This window comes from Tarenaya hassleriana, unplaced genomic scaffold, assembly GCF_000463585.1.
Source record: "Tarenaya hassleriana unplaced genomic scaffold, ASM46358v1 Cleome13, whole genome shotgun sequence".
Classification (NCBI taxonomy): domain Eukaryota; kingdom Viridiplantae; phylum Streptophyta; class Magnoliopsida; order Brassicales; family Cleomaceae; genus Tarenaya; species Tarenaya hassleriana.
Window position 1 is genome coordinate 2,765,601 of NW_010963495.1, and position 21,276 is coordinate 2,786,876.

Genomic DNA, 21,276 nt, shown 5'->3' on the forward strand with positions numbered 1-21,276 from the left:
TTTTGTTTATAACATTTGCATCTAACAAATGTAAAGATTTCGAAATATTATAATATGCCTTGACGTGGAAAGATAGGATGATACATGTATATATGAAGAAGCCATATTTAATTTCCCTGTTACAAAACTTAAATACATAATAAATGGAAGTAATAAACAACGAATACGTTTTGACTCTAACAAGAACTGCAGTTTCGAATAATCTCAAACCCTAATAAATTCGTAAATAGATCGATCAACTCCCGTCTCTCTCTCTCTCTCTCGCCTTTGAAAGAACCAAGAGGATCGAACCATGAAAACCTCGACCATCTTCGCGGCCATCTTCGCAGCCATGGCCATGTGTGGCGTCTCTTTGGCCAAAACGGACCCGTTCATGAATAATCCGTTCATTCGCCCAAAAACGGATCCGTTCGAGGTCTGCATAAGAAGAACCATGGGCGAGTCACCATCTCCAGAACCAGTGTACGAGCTCCCCTTCATTAGGTTTGATTCGGACAAGTGGTTCTGCAGGGACGTGGGACGTGAAGTGATGTTCTACGTGAGATTGCATGGGAAATTTCCACGTCACTACGTCGAGGCTTTGTGTAAAGTAGTCGGCGGCGACGAAGAGAAGGCGAAGAAGTATGTCGCGAAGAATTGGCTGAGAGGTCGTGAACTCATGGATGGTTTATCGTGTGCTTCTTTTTAGGAACATCTAACAATCTTTGGCTATAAAATTGACGAATTATGTTCGTATCCGGATAACAAGAGATTTGAATAATCAGTTTCACAAATCTCATTCTTTTCTCTTTTTATTCATAATCTGAAACTTCTACATACAACACATATAAAACATCCTTACACACTCATATAACTATTCGGTTGTGTCCGAATATGATTACAGGTAGAAAAACGACCAATCTGCAACAAATGTTACAGCCATCAATATTTCCTTTTAAAGACCAAAGATAATAACGGTTACAAACCATAAAACTTTATCTAATAAAACCGCAAATGTAACTGTTCAACCAATAACTGTTTCAGCAATTTCCACGCCATTTTCCTTCTGCATCAAAATGAGCTTGATCCAAACTTCCAACAATTACAATATAGGAGATGCGGTCTATTCTATTTAGTATAATATCAAAACTAATCTTACTTTACTATATGTATTTCAGAATATACCCTTTTTTAATCTAGTTTTCTGTAACCAATATGACTAGTCAATGATGATTACACTGATCCCGTATTTTTTATAATCAGTTTGACTCTAAAATAAGTTACGTTGATCACAATGATCACATAAAAAATAATGCAAAAGAGTATGTTTTGAAATACATATAGCAAAATAAACTTTATATTTTTGTTTAGGTAGGTAAAAATGGTGTAGTATAATTAGTTTCATCGTAATGATGATCTACATGGTTTATCACTATCGTTTTATTTCTATTTTACCTTTTTTAATCATATTAGTTCAATTTCCTTGATTAGAAGAAGATGGGAGACCAACAATGGCGATTCCCGCTTTGATCATCATCTCCTAACATACGAAACTACAAGATAAAAAAAGAGAGACAAATGTTACAAATGAATTGAATTACTACACTTTGAAGAGTTGCTTGCACAAACAACAACAACAACAACAAAAACAAAACAAAAGAAAAAAGAAATTAATGTAATGGTGACCAGCTATATACAGTCAATATAAAAATACACACTTCGAAAATTGGCAAAAAAAAAAAAAAGTGTCCGATGATATACTTTTTTTTTTTTGAATTCCCACATTTAGAAAATGGGAAGTTATTTGTTAGACCACTGGAATTCGATCTCAAGGTTCCTGGGGCCGCTTTTGCTCTCAGGCAACAAAGTGTATTCACCTGCCACCGCTCCCAGCATCACAACCCTATCTATTTGGATCGTCACCTTCCCGAACGAACTCTGATTATATTCACACATATATGTAATTACCATTTCAGCAAAATGGGTATATGTCAAAATCGAGAATGTGAATTCTATATATAAGCTTTTTGTCCATTTTACCTTCCCCATCTTGCTTTTGTTCTTGCATGAGATGTGAAGTTTCTGTCCCTTTGGAGGACTCTCAAATGACCATGAGAAGCTCTCGTCCCATTCTGGATTAGGACCCGTCGACACCACCTTCAAAACAACACCGAAAATGAATGCCCGCTACATGAAATGGATCGGTCCAGGTCCAAAAACTAGAGATATATCCAAAGTAAACAAGGAAAGAAAAGAGAGGGAAAGATGGTGATTTTTCACCTTGGTTTGTCTAGGAGGAGTGTTGCCGAGTGTTAGCTTGCAAAACACGCTAGGGTTTCCAACGGATTGTTTCATGTTGTTGCCACGCTTGATCGTAACCACCAGAGTTCCGGGTAAACATTGGAGGAGGAACTCCGATTTCTCCTGGAACCTCGGTGGGCCCGACTGGATAAGGTATTGCAACAAGGGGATGGCATCTGCTGCAGCAACTGACTGAGCCCTAGACACTTCAGCTGGACAGGCCGTCCATGCTTGCCTTAGAAGAAACAATGCGTCCAATGCAGCTTCTTGAGTCGGCTCCGACCCTGTCTTGAGCGATGTAACCAGATGCGGAATACTTAGTGTCGCTGGCTCAGTGGCTCTTAGTCTCGGGAAATTGTTGAACAGAGCGTTTAGAGCTTTGAGATACTCCTCGTTCACTGTTCCAGTTGCCCACAAGTCCTTCTCGATAGCAGCTGCAAAATTAGAAAAGAAGCATTACAGCATGAACCGAACGAATGGGAATATACCACTAAAGAGAAAATCTCACCAGTTATTGCCCTGACGGTCTCGCTAGATGCATATTCTTGAATGGTGTGATTAGCGAAGAGGAGTTTAACGAACATTGCGGCCTGGACCGATGTGTCGGGGTCGCTGGAACCGATCAGATCCAACACAACTTGCACACCGCCTGCCTCGGCGACTGCCCTTTTGTTGGACCGGCTATACATAACGAGGTTTTGCAGGGCACATATGGCTACTACTTTCATTTCTTCTGTGGGTTGTTCTTCCAGGACATTGACGAGTGCACGGCAAGCAGAAGCCGCGTCAGCGCTTCTAGCGAGGGTTTCATTCTGGAAAAGATCGCCGAGTGCCAATGTTGCCAGTAACCGCGCTTGCTGGGCCTGCGTCTGCGGATCCAAAAGGTACTGTGACAAGGGCACAATCGCTGTTTTTGTGGCTTTCGATGCTCTGATCTTGACATTGTTGAGCAATACCTCGAGAAGTCTTGCAGCCATGTCCTCACACAGATGAGACCTTAGAAGATCGAGAAGAGCTTCAATGGCGCCACTTTCAGCCATTGCTTCTGCACTTGTTCCGTCGTCGCTTTCCAACACTAGAAGCGCATTTAGGGCACCGATCACAGTGTTCTCGGAGGATGAGCGAAGAAGCCTTACGAGAACAGCGACAGGGACTTCCAGATAAAATTCGGAGCTGAACTGCAAAATGATCACCAAAATCGATGCTGCAGACTCCCACAACATGTTAGACATCGAGGGATCGGCTTGAAGTATCACCTTTGACAGCTCGCTCACTCCGCCCTCTTTAGCTATTTCATTTGGCCACATTAAGGCAATGCTAACAAGAGCTTTCACAGCTCTCTGCTGCAATATGTGTATTCCAGATCCAAGAACACGGATTAACGGACCGATTACATGTTGCGTTAACGGGTCCTTCTGCAGATGCTCCTCTAAGAGCAGATGAGACAAAAGCTCAGCTGCCAGTTGCTGTACTGCTGGGGCTGGAGAATCAAGCAATGGGATCAATGGCTCAATTGCTTGGTGTGGAGAAAGATTGTAATCAGCTCGGCATTGTGGATGTTCTAAGATATTCACGAGAACTTGCAATGCACTGTGCTGTCCGTCAGGGCCAAACTCCGGTCTGGTCAACAAAAAGAAAAGTGGCTCGACCACTTTGGCAGCAGATGGTCCCTTAGCAATAGTAGCATTATTCGTAAGGATCCGTAGCAGTTCAGAAAAAGCAGCACAGAGAAAATCTGGAGCTTCATGGAGAAGATCGAGTATGCAATCAATAACTCCGGCTTTCACCATTTCCAGTTTACAAGCAGGCCTGTCCTTACCTAGCTTCACTAACGCCCTGGATATAGCCTCATGAAGGACGTGGTTCCTACCATAGAGAAGGCCGACGAGAGGAACGACTGCACCATGGGCTGCAACTAGTTCAGCCAACTGTTCATCATCGACAAGCTTGTCTAGTGCTCGTACCACTGAATGCTGAGCTGGGCTGAATTCGATTACGAGGAGAGAGACCAAGGGCTCAACACAGCGAGCCGCAGCAACTGTGGACCTAATCCTTGTGTTTGCAAACAGAACATGACACAACTCTGCTGCATCCCCCTTTAGTTCCATTGAATAGTTTGAAGAAAGAATCCGACAGAGAACATCCACTGCATTCATCTCCACATCTGCGACTGCCAGTGCTCGTGATGGATTGTCACTCAACAACATAACAAGCGCAGCAATGGCAGCATGTTGCTCTCTCTCTATTCCGGTATTGAGAATCTCAACCAATGGTTGAACAGCTTGTCGGGCAGACTCTGCATTCCTTATATGGTCTGCAGAAAACAGGCTCTCCAATGCCTTGGCAGCACTGTACCTTGCTCCCCTTCCACCAAGCCGTAAAACCGCGACGAGTTGACTGACAGCCCCGAATGCTGACTCGTGTCTTCGGATTTCAGCACTGCTAAATAGGATGCCTAAAAGATCTGTTGCAGCTTCCTCCTGCTCGTCCTGTGGGCCAAGGGAAAGATATTTCGTGAGGCCCTCTAGGGCACCTGATTCGACCATGACAATCATGTTCTGCGCACAGTCTTTTGAGAGCTGAGTTAGAAGATTTAGAGCGAGTTGTGGAGCACCCGGACGCTCTGGTATCGGCTTTAGTAGATCAACTAGCAAGGGGATCGCCTTCCGAGAAGTAGCCCCGACTCTAATATCTTCAACCCGGAAGAGCCTCTCGAGGGCAACTTGGTCGGGGTAACGCTCTAAACTGAACTCCTCTGACAACTGTAGAAGTTCTTTTATGTCAACGTCAGCGCAGCCAAGCAATGAGATAAGCCCAGCTGCTGCACCAGAATTGGCAACAGACAAGAGAGTTCCCCTACTACCATTACAGACAAGACTGGCCACCGCTTGGGCTGAGAAGTATCTGTTTGCTGATTCTTCTGACTTCAACAGATTCGAGAGCACTGGAATGGCTTTCATTGTTGCGTTTGCACGGATGATATCTCGGTCTAGGAAAAGTATGGCTAGCAGTAGTGCACTGACCCATATGCTGCTGTCTTCTCCATAATCAATCTGGAAAGTACTGCAGTATCAGCATTTATGCAAAATATAGAGTGGTAATCTAGGTCTCCCAAAATGAGTATGAAATACATTAAAATGCTAGCTTAGATTTTTTTTAATATGAATGGTTTGTAATTAACTCTCCTAATAAGCAGTGAATCTGAATTAAGCGCCTTGGATAAGAGAGTAGAATACCTGAGAGAATCTGAGATAACTGTTGCTGATTCTGTCAGTAAGTAGTTCAATTCCTTCTGACTCCATTATAACAGCTCTACTGTTTTTATCATGACAAGCAAGAACAGAGAGCAGCCAGATGGCTAGACTGTCACCTGAAATAACAGCTGCCCCCTTATGACCCTCTCCATTTCTGGTCACTTCTTCCTCCTCTTCTTTTTCTTCTCCTCCTTGTTTACGGTGAATATCTATACATATATCTTCTCTGTCACCCTTTTCCTGGTCTCGCACGGAAGTCTCAGATGAATTTATTATTCCCACAAGTGCTTGAACGAGGTCAGCACACACATTCGACTCATTAAGAACTTCTACCACCTTCTGATGATTAACTTTTGTAGCACAAATAATAACAGCCGCTCCGCCAATTCTTATTTTTGGGTTTTTGGTACTGATAACCCTTTTAGCTATATACTGTATGCAGTCAGTGGCACTGATGACCATGCTCCCCAAAACCACTGGCTGATCCAGACAAAGTCTTGACAACACTTCGATAGCTTTATCCTGTAATAAGGGATTGACAGCGCTAACAATGGATGAAACTATAGGGGCTATACTGTTGGGAGATTCAGCTAGAACTGCCCAAGCTGGTTTGACATTCCCGCTAGCTCCTGACTTTGAGAAAATAGCGAGCGCATCTAGTGCCTCTGATATTGCATCAGATCTTCCATCGGCAGCTTCAATAAGTGATACCAGGGCAAGAACTGTTCCAGCACGGTTCACAGTCTCTCTCAAGGCAGAATCAATCGGGTGTCGACTAAGCAAGCGAGCAATAGCTGCAGCTGCAAGGGTTTTTCCAGATACAGTACCTTCACGTAAAACCCTAGTGGCTGGCAATATAATTTCTTCAGCAACGATTTTCTCTGATACTTCACTATCCAATATCAGATTGGCCAATGCGGATGTTCCTTGCTCAGCAACTTCCAGGACAGAGGAGTTAGCCAGAGACACCAGCGCTGGCAATGCCTCTCTGGCAAGAGCAGCAACTTCTCGATTCTCCTTAATCGAAAGGAAAATCGCAGCAAGACAACGGGAGGAATCAGCTAAGATCTTCTCAGATTCCACATTCAAAAGTTTCATGGCAGACGAAAGAGTTTTGAGGGCGAGAGGGCTCTCACGCAAATCCTTTCTGCTTAGGAAAATGGCAGCAAGAGCTGATGCTGAATTAGCTTGAGTCTCTTCCTTCATCGAGCTCATCAACTTGATCATGGTCTCAATAGCATCATTTGCAGCACTGCCTTCACGTAACAGATCGTTGATTGGGACTACAGAAAGCATACTTTTTAAAGCATCCAAAACATAAACCTTGGACTCAGGCAGATCACTGGTCAGTAGTGCAGTTAGCTGACTGATTGTCGCGGTATCTGATTTATGAATCAAATGATTCAAAGTCTTAGCCGCAATTTCTTTCCCATTTGGGCTTCCATTCTTTAGCAACCATAGAAGAGCAGGGACTGCATCGGCACTTTCAACACAAGCACGGATATCTTCGCTGTGGTTGCACAAGTTTCTAAGAATTGTTGCAGAGTCTTCCCTCGCTTTGGCAGAACCTGTCTCCAAAATCTGAACTAGTGGAGGTATACCCCCAGCAGCAGTGACGGCCCACTTACTTTCATCATTTTCATTAGACAAAAGACAAAGAAGTGCAACCGCACATTCTTGCTGTTGTTCTGATGAAAGTCCCAGAAGAGATATCAACAATTGAATCCCCTCGCGGCCCTGGAGTGCCTGCCACAGGCTATCTTCTTGGTTACACAGCGTCAGAAGAGCCTTTATGAGCTCATCCTGAACCTCATTCGTTGCCATTGTTATAAGACCAACAAGCAAACGTTTTGCATCTGAGTTGGAAAGTTTAACTGAGAGAATGGAATTCCCGTACAGACTTGCAAGAGCTTCTATGAGACGTTCTTGTACAAGAAATGGCAGACGAGGCTTGAACTGCTTAATCAGAGTCTGCTCAATGGCCACTGGATCTGATGCTCTCGTAGATTCTGCTTTCCCATCATATATCATCAATGCTGAAGCTAATGCTCCAAGAGTGTCGGCGGTTTGAGCAGGCGAGGAACAAGATTCAAGGCTTTGACCAAGGCTTGATATCACATACGACAGACCACCGGAAATATTGGCAAGGGCGCACATCGCATTCTCTTGTAATGCTTGTGCATGTTCCCCTTGCATAAATTCTTTAGAAGGAGCTATTGTTGCATTTATTAAAGCGGGAATACCGTTAGAATTAGCAATTTCTTTCCTTGCTTCCTTAGACTGAGCAGAAAGCGACTTGATAGCACCAGCAGCTTCTGCTCTCACCGAGGCTTCATTACCTGACCCTAATAGCTTGAGAAGCAGTTTTGTAATGTCTGCAGTCAATACACTTGTACAAATAGATGCGTCCTCCATCATCATGCAAGCAAGAAGGAAGCAGACATTAGAGAGTGTACTTGACTGCCCACTTGCAAGCAACTTCACAAGTACATCCACTCCCCCAGCTCCAACTGTCTCAGACCAAAATCCCTCAGTGGTGCTAGAAAGGTTCTTTAGAGCACCAGTTAACAAACCATCAACCAAGTCTCCCTTCTTGCTTCCACTGCGCAGCTGTTCCCACAGAACTGGTACAACTCCTTCTGTGGAAAAAATCTTCGATCCAACATGGTCCTTCACCCCACCTTCAGAAACAGCATAGATTGTTTTTGCTGCAGCGATCTGCCCCTCGACTGAATTGGACTTGAGAAGACCAAGCAAGGGGGGAATGCATCCCCCAAGTAACACTTTCACTCTAAGTTCATTCTCCTTGCAAAGTGAACCCAAGACGGTTGCAGCATGTATCTTCACACCAAATGATCCTGATCGGAGGAGTGAAACAAGTACTGGCACAGCTTGGGAATGCGATCCGACAGCACTGAATGCATTTTCACGTCTCTCTATAAGTTCTAGCAACTGCTTCAGGGAGTATTCTCTTTCTTGTACAGACGATGAACTTTGCCGCAACTGCTCAATGCATTGGGCAACACTAGCTAATGTTCCATCTGGATCCTCCATGCTGCTTGTGCGCTCTCTGCAGGTAAAGGGCAATGTTAGATACTACTTTACTAGGAGGAGGTTCTTTAATGCTAAAAGGGCGTTTTAATTGAAAGAATATCTGAGGAAAAAATCCAGATGCAAAACATTATCTTCGGATGCCGTTATGTACTTTGCTGTACTTTGCAGAACGAGGGTTGATAAGCATTAGTGAAACAGTAGAATGAAGGTCGAAAAGGAGGGCAATGCAACATGATTCAGTATTATAAACTATGTATCAGAACAAGTTAAACAATTGAATAGAATGCGACAAAAACACCATTTCGATAAAAACCAAAATTTCAGTGCAAGAAAAATAACTGAAACCAATCAATTGAAAATTTGAAAGTTGCGATGTTTGAGACTGTTAGGCCATCTTAATGTTTAACATACACAAGGAACATCAAGGAAAAAGTTGTGTCACTCAGAGAAAGAGAGAACAAAAAAAAGGAAAGAAAGAATATGATAGTAATCACTCTGCTATTGTTAAACAAAATATGCATGCAGTTAAACCAGAGTTAAGAAGGCCTAAATACAATTTCGTGTTACCTCAAACCCATCCTTGCACTTGAATGTGGAGTTGGGGGCTCTGAATCTTGAATTTTAATATCTCCATTCCTCTCCTGTAACCATGAGCAGGAAATACAGAATAAGTAAAAACAATAAAAGAATAGAAATGATAAGTGAAACAAACTATGAGACAATTACTCTTTGACTATGGTAACCATATCCTGTAAGTGTATTATGCTATATAACACAATCTATCAGTTACAACAGGTCCTTTATATTGTCCATTTATAAGAAAAAAATGTAACGAGAAAAAGCCTCGAAGGAAAAAGTCCAACTGAAATAATCAAAAAATTCTAAATCCTATTCGAATCAAGAAACATATCAACGTGATCATTTTGCTGATGCACCAGAAAAGGATTTGCTTCACTACAAGAAGCCAGATCTGACTTTGCAGCAAGATAGTGAAGAAAAGTTTACATGGTCTGGCTTGCATCATAAATAAAAAAGGAGCTTTCTTATAAATTCATCTGATTAATGTTTCATCATATCATTCACTCTGACTAACAGCTATACAGCAAAGCCAGAGAGAAAAAGAAATTGACAGAATTACCATCTCGTTTTGGGCAAGGCCATTGCCATTGGCAGAAGAAAATCTCCATCCGAGTGCAGTTGCCATATTTTGCTTAGGGCTCAAGATTCTCAAAACAAAGTAGACCCAGACACCTTGCCTCTATCCAGATCTACCCTGAAGGAGATCGTCAGAACATCAAAGCCCCTGCAGAAACACAACAGTTACAAGGCCGACATCATACAAGGGGAGATCAGACAAGATGCAGCATCCGGGTCCCCAGAATTCACTCCGGATCACCAGAAAAAAAAGAGCAAAAGAAACCCACACTCTGAAGATAAGAAGAAGCTGAACACTATCAATTACATCCCGAGATTACATAACCTAAATAAATTACTCCACTTCACTAAACCAGAGTAGAACCAAACTAAAGTACCGCAATTGAAAATTTGAACACAGTATACAGACTTGTACTGAAATCTAAACTCTCCATAATCCGAGACAGAGAATACATCAAATGCGGAAACTAAATCGAGCCGAAATTCAACGGAACTGAACTGAAAGCTGATAGAAAAAATCGGATCAATGGGAACTCGATCTGAACTCACTCCGACCATAGCCCAAGAAGGGAAAAAGAATGCACAAGTTAGATCGGACGGAATCTAGGAAAAAACCAGAACTAAATCTCGGACCTCGGATCTCGCATCCGAAGCCAGAGTATCCCGCAATTCTTGTCATAGAGCACACGTATCTTCCAGATCCGAGACAAACACATGCATACAAAGGAATAGATAGATCAAGAGAAGAAGAAAGAGAACTGACCTCAGGGAGAATGCGAGACGACGAAGATGACAGAAGAAGAAGAAGAAGTACAATCACTGCTGCATTTCTCTATTTCTTAGAAGAGAAGCGAACATGACGAGAGAGAGAGGGATTTGCAGTTGTTTCTCTGCTTTGACTCGACAAGTATAAAGGAGAGAGAGAGAGAGAGAGAGAGAGAGAGTATGTGGGCTGGTGAGAGTGTGCCATCAGATCGGAGCTGAACAAGACCACCGACAGGGACGCGAGAACTTCACGGCTCCCTCACCGGCTCGGCTCGGCTTAGACGACTTGACTTTTAACGTAAATTATTTTTAATGGCCAGAATATTGGATCTTTTTTTAGATTATGACAAATTTAAGCTAACAATTAGATTAAGACTTCAAGTGAATGCCTATTTAGAACAACATTATCCAAAATCCGGCTGTATCCCATCATCAAGTTGCAAAAGAAAAATTGTAAAAAAATAAAAATAAAAATTAGCAGCATAATTTTGGGTTGATAGTGTTGATTTGATGTTCGACCAACGAATCCGATAAAAATAACAGAGAGTTACAAGGATTATTGTCACATCTACCTTAATCATCTCTAATTATGGTATTATTGTTATAATTAGTATCGCAATAAAGTAATTGTTTCCACAGTGGGTGGCTTTGTCAATTAGTAAATGGTATTGGATGTTCCTTCACGTATTGGATTGCCAAAGCTCATTTAAACTGCCTATCCAATTACATATGTATACACACGCATGTTATATATATCGATACGATGAAAGGAAGCAAGGGTTGTTAGTGTATGCAAGAACATGAAGCAGACATGCCATGGCATTGTAAGTTGTAATAAAACAGAACAAGACACATACGGACGAAGAAGATGCCCTCTCTCTAATTAACATCCACATGGCCTCATATGCCCCGTCTATTATCTTCCTCGAGGCATGTTTTCCACAGACAAGCATACCCTGATGATGATCCATCCTTTATGCACATATAATTATCATTATAATAAGCCTATATATATTATGCGCATGTGCGGTCAGATCCTCTCTATGATTATATTCTAAGATCATCAGTTTGCTAAAATATGGTGAAAAAACCCAACAAAAAACATGATGCCATTTCTATCAGAGAAGCTTCCTTCATGTCAACCTCATCACAGTATATTGCATCATAAAGAGACATTTATTTGGACTGGAAACTGTGTAGTCAGGTCTAAGCCTAAGGAGAAGGACGAGAATGGCGAAGTTGTTCTTCCTCTGACAAAAAGGGTAGCCGTAACATCAGCAAGCAACAATCAAGTAACTCTTTGGAATTCCATCTCAAAAGACATTTATTTGTACCTTAAACAGCAAAGGCTGACATCAAGTGAGGCTGGAACATGTGGCGTAAGATTGGAGCAACATTAGAGCTTGCTCTGTTATTGCTCTGTTCCTTGCCCGTCTCACCCATTCGCTTACTATCTCCTCTGCTTGGCTCCCTCTCACACCTTCTTCAAGAACAGTTGCTGCTTCTGCAAGTTTTCCCTCGGCCAGGCATTCATCAACTCTTCTAATCACAGCTTCGATTCCTTCCCCAGAGAGATCGGTCTCCTTGAACTATAAAGTTTGGAGAAGCATTAATGTGGCGGACTTCAGAGGAAAAAATGACATTGTTTCTACGAAAGGTTCGTTTCGTATTATAGCATATACCTTCAACCAGGATGCTAAATGTGCCAGAGAATGCGCCAAGATCCCTCCACCACCTGGTGGAATCAGACTGAAGTGTCGGAGTGTGCCTTTCAAGGTATTGAACTGAAATAAGAGGAAAACAAAGCAAAAAAAATGAGAAGATATATATATGAAACAAGGGGACAGAGCAAAATCGAGAAGATATATATGCACCGAAATTGTAAATGCTGTTAGGGACTCTTTGGGAGACTATCAAACACAAGTTTCCCAGATAATCAAGGAAATCAAAGATATGGGTCTTGTAAAGTAATAGAGTTACCTTCTGGTTCAGTTGCAGGATAGTATCTGTTCCATCAGATCGCGTTTCTTCTGGAAGGGAAGATAACACCAAATCTAGGATTGAGTCCTTTTGAATTCCTTCGAGATAAGTCTGGAGCACGTCGACTTCTTTTTGGATTGGCAACCCTTTCGAGAGTGCATCATCCAGTGCTAAAGCACCCTGCAAACCAATAATATAATTTATCACACATCAACTTAAGTGGTAGGAGAGAGAAGCGGAGTTCTCGATGTTAAAACTAACTGTGACATCATGCATCTGAAAGGTAGACAGGATGCAAAGATTCTTACCAATGCGAGCTTGTGAACAGAATGACTTTTACGAGCCTCTTCAGAGCGTGCATAGAATGCCATACACAAGGCCTGAATCTACAATAAAGTAATGAACAACAATGCAATCAAACAAAGGACCAAACATTCAGGGTTAAATCACACAGATTTGTAACAGAAGTTTGTTGTTGAAGTTGGATAACAACAATGTGCGTACAAGATTCTTCAGTTCTTGCATGTCTGAAGAGCATAATAAGTCTTGAGAACAACATTTTGAGTTTTTATTTACAGCTGCTACCATGACAGTTTAGACCAGTTGTGTGACTCCCCAATTAAAATTCTTTGACATGTCTTTCGAGAGTTATTCCTTTATTTTGTTCACCGTTACGAAACGAGTTCTGAGGTGAATGTATTAAAAATTCTCAAAGGTCATTTAGCTTTCTCAGATCATGTTCCTAGTAGCAAGCATTGATGTATCAGATCAGTGCATTGAAGCAACCATCGCCTTCTTCGTTTCCATGATTTCATATTGAAAGCAACATTTATACTGCAGACCGATATGCAGGTTAGTAGGAAAGCAAATAAACTGTTTCCTGACAGTACTTACATTAAGATCTGCTTCAGCCATTTTTTCAATTTGGGATGCCTTTTCTCTTGCAATTGCTGAAGCCAACTCAGCTTTTGCCAATTCCTGAGTTTTTTCCAAAGCCAATTGAGCTTCAGTTTCCTGCAGTAATTTAAATGATCAGTTTTCACTTTTTTGAGTTACGAAATCTTAAGTTAAACATAATGATTCCAGCAATATGCAGACCTTTTGTTCAATTTCTCTCCTAAGCTTATCTTCCATTTTCTCTTGAATTGCCTTGATAGCAGCAGCAGCTTTTGTTCTCTCTCTTTTTAGCTCCTGAAAATAGGTAATACCATTTCAATAAAGGGTTTATATCTTCAATCCAGGAACATAAGAACTGGAACATATGGATCTCATAAAAATTCAGAAGACGTAAACATTCAGGTTGTCCATTTGTATAGAAAACCAAGTATACAAGTGAGTATAGTAACAGATGATGTCAAAGAAGCATGTCCTTGAGGTGATTTAATCAAACCCAAGTAAAGATTATCTCTTTGTGGTGCCACTTAGAGAGGTAAAAAGTACCTTATCTAATATTGCTGCCTCCTCTATACGCATTAGTTCACGTGCCCTTAGATCTCTTAACTCGTTTTCGTATTGCTCCTAAGGACCAAACCAGCAGGAGAAAATAAATATAAAGTTCCAAACCTCAGATAAAGCAGAACACTATGGAGACCAAATCATCATTTGACGTTTTTGTTTATTTAAGCAACCTTCAAGGCCCTCAATTCTTCAGCGAAAACCTGGGAATCTAATTCTGCTTGCCTTTTCTCAGCTGCGTGAATGGCAGCCAAGAAATCAAGTATCAACTTTCCATCCTCCGTAATGTTACCATCTTTCAGCCCATCAATTGTGTTAACAAGGGCCTAATACATGAAACAGGCCAGATCAATAATATTTATATGCAGATTATCAATCAATTCAAAGCACTGACGAAAGAAACAGACAGAAGAAGCTTGCTTCGAACCTCATTTTCTTCAGTTAGGTGCTCTTTGGTTGGCAATGTCACCGTGCTCCCGCTGTCACTGCCTTTTAAATGGTATTCATCAAGGAGAGAAGCTGGTCTATCTACTTCCTGCTCAATTCCATCCTACAACAGAATATTGATCCTATGCAGATAAGCTTGTACAGGCTGTAAAATTCCAGAGGTCTCTTAAAGCTTCAGCCCATAATGAAGAAAAGAGATACAAATAAAGTATGCAGTGAGGGATCTTAATTGGTAACCAGGCTTTTGCTTAACTCGATCTTGGTCCTTTAAATGAAGCTTCATAAGAGCCTTTGAATCCCTAGAAAGCACTAGCTTTCCAAAATCTTTAGGACAATACATTCTGCTAGGAGATGAACTAAAATATTAGGTTCACTTTTTTATATTGCATACAGATAGAAACCATCAAGAAGAATAAATTCAATCTTGAAAATAATGCCCAACTCTATTAACTTGCTATAAAATACACGAAACAGAGGAGTGCTGCTAATTCTGATGACATAGTGAAATTCTTTTATATAGGTGTGTCTAGATCCGACCATCCAAGCATGCCATGCAATGGGGAAAAAATCCACCAAGTCAACATTCTACGAAAATTACCACAGCAAAGGCACATTGGCATAATCATCATCAGTGCACTACGTTTTAGGTGCACTATGCCAGTCAACAAATAAACAATTCCTTTCGCTAATCACTATATACATAGCTTTCTTCAAGTCAATAAAAGAGATGGAGTATATAATACTACCTTGGGGGCCTTTTCAGAGGTGTGATCCTTAGCTGATGCAGATGGAGGCATGCTTTCTTCATTAATCGAACTGGATTGCACATCGAGAATTGCATTGTCCACTGGCTTTGGTTCAGCTTCCAGCTTCACACTTTTTGCCTCAGAACTAATTTCTGCCGACATATGGGAATCTGTTCTTGGGTATTCAGATACCAAGTTTCTGTCTGAAGAAACTGGCAAGCTCCCCTCGTCCTTATCTGCGGTACTTTCTTGCAGCATCTCATCTTGGTTAGAAGGTGAAAATGTACTTTGTTCAGGTATTAGATCAGCCTTGGATTGCACTTCTTCTTCAGTCTGCATTCCCCCCGAAGCCTCAACATATGGAGCTTCAGGTTGAGTTTCAATCTTATCATCCATGGACGTGCTTCGTTGAGCAGAATCTTCCACACTGGGTGCTGCTGTAAAGTGATGAGCCGCCTCCATTTTTTCAGTAACAACATCGGACTTAATTGTCTCATCCGATTTCTGTTGCCCTTTCCCAAGATGCTGATCCAAATACCCACTCTGATATGCTACCAGAAAAGCACCAACAACCACAGCACTTCCTAGAATCGCCTTTGTAGGATTACCTTTTGAGTTATCTGGCTTCCGGACGGGATCAGGTCCTGGGAAGCCATTTCCGCCAGATGCAGAAGCGAATCGGTTTTTTGAAGAACTGGATAAGTACCTCTGCTGCAATCGTGTTATACATGATCAAACCAAGAACTAATACATCACTTATGAACTGGCATCAGCACAAGGCTATCTATGAAAAGCAAAATGCCCATTTCCAAATTATTCAACTTAGAGCAAAAGGCTACCAAACTGACCTGAGATGTGAATTTCCTCGGCAATCTCTTAATTGACCAACGTGATGACAACTCCAGGACCGACCTACCAAACAGCCACAACACAATAAAACAAAACCCAAACTCTGTAAGATTTCAGATCGCCGTCAAGTCAGTCAGAGCTATAAACTTGAGAAGGGAAAACCCAGAAAACTCTTAAAAGTAAAAGAAATCAACAAAAAAAACACCCATTGAAGTCCCACAAGGAAATTGGTCGGAACACGAGAATCGGCAACAACCGCAAAGCAGGACAGGAGTATCCTCCATTGAAATCCAAACTCGGAAAAAGGAAATTAACCCGAGAAAAATTTCAATCTAGGGTTTCGGAGACATACTTTCGCAGCATTATCGCGTTGGTCCTCGCGAAACCGGAATCTAGAGAGAATCGTCGAACGTAGACGAACCGATGGAACTACGCCGGAACATTTCCGCTGGGTTTATTTTCTGAACTCCAAAACGCGGCGTTTTGGAGGGGAGGTGTCTTACGTGAAAACGACGTCGTAACGAGGTTCTCTCGTAGACTAGTAGTCTAGTACCAATTACCAGTGTAGGACAAGCAAGGGTATTTTCGGTATTTAACTGATATTAATCGTATTTAGCTCCCAATCCCTCAACTCCTTTTCTATTTCGATTATCGATCACTCGACAACGAACAAGAACCCTAGAAATCGCCTCTCCTCCTAAATTCCCAAATAAAAAATTTCTATCGGACAGAAAATCCCCATTGTCCGCTGTAACTGTTCACCTCCGTTAGAATTTGCGAGTCATTTCAGCATTTCTTCTGCTTTTGTTCTTATGGTTTAGGTTCTTTTCCTGGGTAGGTATACATATCGAATCTGAGTTTACATGCAGTGATTTTTTCGTCTGATTTGATTAGGGAAATTAGCAAAGAATCAACTTTTCGTGGTGGGTTTTGATTATTTTCTTCCATTCGGCAGTCTCTCTGATTGTTGTTGTTCTTTTACCGTGAAATTAGGGTTTCGCATTTTTTCAGCGGTTTTCACCCATTCCAGGAAGCGCAGGCCTTTAGATTCTCTCCGGTTCTGAGGCAAGTCTACTGTAAGTCTTCTCTTTAATTTTATCGCTTTTCATCTGTTTGGGTTGGTGAGTGTTAGAATGTTTGTCTCATTTTTTGTTACTATGATCTGTTGCATTGCTTTATCCGCTATTGGTTTTTGTTGGGTCATGCGGATTTAGAGCATTCCATGCTCTTCGACGGATTTTTTTTTTTATTTCCTGAATGTTCTCTTGAATATTTCAGTACCAATCGTAAGCTAAGATGTCATCTCCCTATCCCATTTTGGACAACCGACCAATTGATAAGTGGAAGGTCACGGAATTGAAAGAAGAGCTGAAAAGACGCAGATTGACAACGGGAGGCTTGAAGGTGGATTTGATTAAACGCCTGGATGAAGCCCTTCGTATTGAGAGAGAAGATGCTGAAAGAGTTGCCCGTGCTGTCGAGGAAGTCAATCAAGACGCTGAAATGACTCCAAAAATTGGTGAAGTTACACCAGTTGCAGCTGGAGAAGTAGCATTTCCTACTGAGACAACTCCATCCGCAGCTGAGACAACACCAGCTTTTGTTGAGACTGATGCTCTTGAGACAACTCCCGTGCAAGCTAAAGTGAAGGATAACTCGGTGAAAAAAACTGATGATCGGGATGAGAAGGTTGATGATGTTAGAAATGTAGGTGGCCTTGATAAGTCTATGGTTGATGTGAAGCAACTGGATGTCCAAGAAGGATATGTGAAGGATGAAACTGCTGAAGTACAATCAGGGATAACAGCCGCTGACTCTGTAGTTGCTGAAGGTACATCCACTGGTATTCTCCACAAACCTTACGTGGATTCAGAGGATAGGGAATTGAGTTCTGGGTTGGATGATGAGGACGCTAAGCTTCAGCCAGAGAATGAGGGTGTAAAGGCCCATCTGACAGATGGCTTTCATGACAAATCTGCTCCAAACAACGAGGTATATGAGGTCAGCCCTGTTACAGGGCTTGAGGTAAAATCTGATTGCATTTCTACTGATTCTGTGTCAAATAATGAAAAAACTGAACTGAAGGATAACGTAATTGCTGATGATGTCAAATTAGAACATAATGTTAATAAGTCACAAGAGATGGTGGAACCATCATCAGTTGGTGGCGAATCGCATCCCATGGATGTTGAGCAGCCACTTGAGCAGAAGACATCTGTTGAAGATAAAGATGACAACCATGCTGCAAATGACAATATCGATGCAGCCGATTCAGAAAAGTTAAATTTAGATAGAATTTCTGGTGATGACTCTATGGAGGAGGAGGCAGACACAAAGCAAACTGAGTCAAATAATTCTGATGAAGTGAATAAGAGTGAGAAAAGCGAAGTGCCTGCCGATAACGTGGAAACCCCCATTGATGTTGTGGGGAATGATTCAGGTGTTGGGAAAGGTGATCTCTCTGAAAGTAAGAATCAGCCAGGGGCGGTTTCCGAGAAAAGAAAGCTTCCTGTTACCGGTAAGCGTTTTTGTTTCTCATACCTTTATTAGTAATTTCGTTTCCCTGTTGCGCACTATTTTTTATTAATGGCCTCTGATGTGTCTCTTGCGACAGTAATGTAATTACACTTATGTGGGTCGGTCCATCTGGCTGATCTGACTATTAATCTATCGATGCGTGTTGTGTCTCTGACTCTGCTAAAAGATGCCTGAATCAGACCCTTTACATCTTCCATATTCCTTTATCATGATGTTATTCACTGCCATTTATTTGGCTTACATATGCAAAGCCCGAATAAGTTTCAATTTCTGTCAGAGAAATGCATCTCATAAATAAATCCCCTCATCTGTTTCTCTTGATGAACTTCAAGAGGTATGTTCTTTTCGAGCCACATGTGGTGAATCATCTTGATTTCTATTTCAAAGCAGATAAAGAAGCTGGTGGAAATAATGATGCTGTTAAGAGGCAACGCCGATGGAACTCTGAGAATATAAAAGTTCCAGAAGTACAGAACCGTAACAGCACACCTATTACGATACCTAAGTCAAGTGGCCTGAAACGCAATTTCTCTAGATCTGACTCAACAGCTAGTGAGGACGGACCCAAGGAACGTGTAGGTGAGTAAATCTCAGCACCCTAGACACATGTTTCTGTCCTTTATTGGTTGTTTTATTAGCACTGATATGTCCATGTTCCATCTTTCTTTCTTGCAGTTCCTCCGCCTCAAAAGGAGCCTACAAATTCCCTCAGGATCGATCGTTTCCTTCGTCCATTTACACTGAAAGCTGTTCAAGAACTTCTGGGCGAAACTGGGAACGTTACCAGTTTCTGGATGGACCAGATTAAGACCCATTGCTATGTATCAGTAAGACGTTCTTTTCTCTAACTCGGTTGTGTTGTGTGTTTGAGTTTCTAGATTGGGTTGGTTTTGGTTCTTTCACTTGATAAATTCTTTAGACCTATTGAATCTTGAACTGATGTTGCAATTTCTATTGCCTTCAACTATGCTCTATGATGCAGTACTCTTCGGTTGAAGAGGCAATGGCGACGAGGAACGCAATTTACAGCCTCCAATGGCCGCCCAATGGGGGACGTCTTCTGGTAGCCGAGTTTGTGGGCCCAGAAGAAGTGAAGGCTAAAGTGGAGGCACCTCAGACTGCAGCCACTCTCTCCCAGCCGGCACCACCACAGTCTCTTCCTCCTTCTCAGCCTTCTCCTAGGCCCCAAGGCTCCAAGGCACCAACTGCAGCCCTAGCTCAGCCACCTCTGCCCAGTCCAACTCCGGCCAGAGAGCGGCTTCAGCCTCCTCCTCCACCTCCTGCTCCTGTTGCAGAGCAACAAGAACCGCCTATAGTCACTCTGGACGATCTGTTCAGGAAGACAAAGGCAACACCCAGGATTTACTACCTGCCCTTGTCCGAGGATCAAGTTGCAGCCAAACTTGCAGCGCAGGGTAAAAGTTCTAACAACTAGTGTGGATTTATGATGCTAAGTCCTGGTTTGGATCATTATGTCTTTAGCAAGTTTCTTTTGGGTTGGGTTTTGCTTCTGAGTTTATGGACTTTGTTAGCGTTGGATCTTTTGTTTGTTTTTTTTCTATGTAGAGCGGATGACTCCTTGGAATAATTTCTGTCGGATGTTGGCCTTTGCTCCCGATTTGATCGCCGTAACTTGTTTTGTCATGTCAAACTTCAGTACAATGTAGTAGCTGGAAGTCCGTACATATGTTACTTGCAATGTAGAGTTAAATCTTCTTTTGAACTTCACACGGTAAACATTACAGCTAGTCGTCGGTAAAAAAAAAAACATTTTTTTTACAGTGTTTGTCATAGATCACCAAAGTAACAGAGAGTTCAGCATATTACGGGGGGGACAAAGCTTGAACTGATATGAACAGTAACTACCCACTTTCTTCTTCACACAGAGACACTTACACAAGACATGAATCACGCAAACACACAAAGCCAACACCTTTCCTTGCCCGCACACATTACGACGGAAGAGAGAGAGAATAATCAAAAGGGCCAATTCCGTCGATTCAATCTTAACTTGTGGGGAAGAAAGGCTGAGAATTGGAAGAATTGTCGAGTGGATAAACTTTGTTAATGGTCGTCTTTCCGACGTCGGAGGAGGGGCGGTGGTGGCCGGAGTTTCTCTCCTTCTCCTCCTCCATTCTCTTCATCTTCTCCTTCTGCTTCTTCTGCATCACTTGCAGGTGACCGTAGCTTGCTCCCATCGACGACATCTTTCTTTCTTTTTTGTTGTTGATAATTTAACTGTTATGAGACCAAAAAAAAAGGGATTGTTTGGAGGCGTGAGAACAGACACAGAACAGGAGACAGACTTGTTTGTTTTTTTGTTTTGTTATGTTATTGGATGAGTTCGTGAGGATTAAGGAGGGAGTGTATTTATAGACGGCATGATGACAGATGGCCCACCCATGCATGCATGCATGCATGCATGATTCCATTGCCATCATTATCCTTCTCCCATGCCTCACTCATTTCATTTGCCCCCTCCTTTTTCCTTTTTTTTTCTTTTTTGTTTGGTTTTATCCTCCAATCACTGTTGGATTGCGAGAGTATTGACGGACACAATTCAAAAAGAGATATGAAATTTAATATAGTGTTTTATATTCTATTATCAATATATCCATTTTTATTTGTCAAATTTATATCATCAAGTGGGAGAAAAACTCGAGATAAAGATAAATATAAATTAAAACTGAACTCTAATTAGCAGATGAATATATATATATATATATATATATATATATATATATATATATAAA

The 21,276-nt window shown here is 41.7% G+C and overlaps 3 protein-coding genes across 9 annotated transcripts; 1 reads left to right on the forward strand and 2 right to left on the reverse strand.

The window, feature by feature from the left end:
- Positions 1 to 1,558: 1,558 nt before the first annotated feature.
- On the reverse strand, positions 1,559 to 10,666 carry LOC104807707. The gene is made up of 8 exons (XM_010533091.2): positions 10,507 to 10,666; positions 9,727 to 9,891; positions 9,156 to 9,229; positions 5,517 to 8,604; positions 2,789 to 5,333; positions 2,260 to 2,714; positions 2,020 to 2,136; positions 1,559 to 1,917 (listed from the first exon to the last, which is right to left on the reverse strand). The coding sequence occupies exons 2-8, from the start codon at positions 9,790 to 9,792 to the stop codon at positions 1,780 to 1,782; spliced, it is 6,483 nt and encodes a 2,160-aa protein (XP_010531393.1). The 5' UTR covers positions 9,793 to 9,891; positions 10,507 to 10,666; the 3' UTR covers positions 1,559 to 1,779.
- Positions 10,667 to 11,309: 643 nt separating this feature from the next.
- On the reverse strand, positions 11,310 to 16,448 carry LOC104807708. Of its 5 annotated transcripts, none has more exons than XM_010533096.2 (13): positions 16,338 to 16,448; positions 15,985 to 16,048; positions 15,137 to 15,847; positions 14,371 to 14,493; positions 14,117 to 14,269; positions 13,929 to 14,006; positions 13,587 to 13,679; positions 13,383 to 13,502; positions 12,797 to 12,874; positions 12,489 to 12,668; positions 12,191 to 12,292; positions 11,843 to 12,097; positions 11,310 to 11,464 (listed from the first exon to the last, which is right to left on the reverse strand). In XM_010533096.2, exons 1-12 carry the CDS (start codon positions 16,346 to 16,348, stop codon positions 11,864 to 11,866), a joined length of 1,947 nt encoding a protein of 648 aa, XP_010531398.1. In that variant the 5' UTR covers positions 16,349 to 16,448; the 3' UTR covers positions 11,310 to 11,464; positions 11,843 to 11,863. The 5 variants fall into 5 exon arrangements, with proteins under 5 accessions (XP_010531398.1, XP_010531397.1, XP_010531395.1 ...); XM_010533095.2 differs by having other exon boundaries at positions 11,310 to 11,480; XM_010533093.2 differs by lacking the exon at positions 11,310 to 11,464 and adding an exon at positions 11,591 to 11,758.
- A 185-nt stretch (positions 16,449 to 16,633) lies between these two features.
- Positions 16,634 to 20,773, forward strand: LOC104807709 (apoptotic chromatin condensation inducer in the nucleus). 3 transcript variants are annotated; one of them, XM_010533098.1, is made up of 7 exons: positions 16,634 to 16,819; positions 16,979 to 17,061; positions 17,264 to 18,503; positions 18,914 to 19,102; positions 19,199 to 19,350; positions 19,506 to 19,938; positions 20,090 to 20,773. In XM_010533098.1, exons 3-7 carry the CDS (start codon positions 17,282 to 17,284, stop codon positions 20,188 to 20,190), a joined length of 2,097 nt encoding a protein of 698 aa, XP_010531400.1. In that variant the 5' UTR covers positions 16,634 to 16,819; positions 16,979 to 17,061; positions 17,264 to 17,281; the 3' UTR covers positions 20,191 to 20,773. The 3 variants fall into 3 exon arrangements, with proteins under 3 accessions (XP_010531400.1, XP_010531401.1, XP_019057410.1); XM_010533099.1 differs by having other exon boundaries at positions 16,979 to 17,050; XM_019201865.1 differs by having other exon boundaries at positions 19,506 to 20,167.
- The last annotated feature ends 503 nt before the right edge of the window (positions 20,774 to 21,276 follow it).

Bases quoted from the DNA above. Each gene is read 5' to 3' on its own strand.
- LOC104807708 (XM_010533096.2), bottom strand. The intron at 14,494-15,136 runs GTAGTATTATAT...ATTCTGTTGTAG, and splicing joins CCTCTGAAAAGGCCCCCAAG to GATGGAATTGAGCAGGAAGT. The intron at 14,007-14,116 runs GTTGCTTAAATA...TTTGGTCCTTAG, and splicing joins AAGAATTGAGGGCCTTGAAG to GAGCAATACGAAAACGAGTT.
- LOC104807709 (XM_010533098.1), top strand. From the start codon at position 17,282: ATGTCATCTCCCTATCCCATTTTGGACAACCGACCAATTGATAAGTGG. The intron at 18,504-18,913 runs GTAAGCGTTTTT...ATTTCAAAGCAG, and splicing joins AAGAAAGCTTCCTGTTACCG to ATAAAGAAGCTGGTGGAAAT. The intron at 19,103-19,198 runs GTGAGTAAATCT...TCTTTCTTGCAG, and splicing joins CGGACCCAAGGAACGTGTAG to TTCCTCCGCCTCAAAAGGAG.
- LOC104807707 (XM_010533091.2), bottom strand. From the start codon at position 9,792: ATGGCAACTGCACTCGGATGGAGATTTTCTTCTGCCAATGGCAATGGC. The intron at 9,230-9,726 runs GTAATTCTGTCA...TCATGGTTACAG, and splicing joins GCCTTGCCCAAAACGAGATG to GAGAGGAATGGAGATATTAA. The intron at 5,334-5,516 runs GTATTCTACTCT...AGTACTTTCCAG, and splicing joins GTTATCTCAGATTCTCTCAG to ATTGATTATGGAGAAGACAG.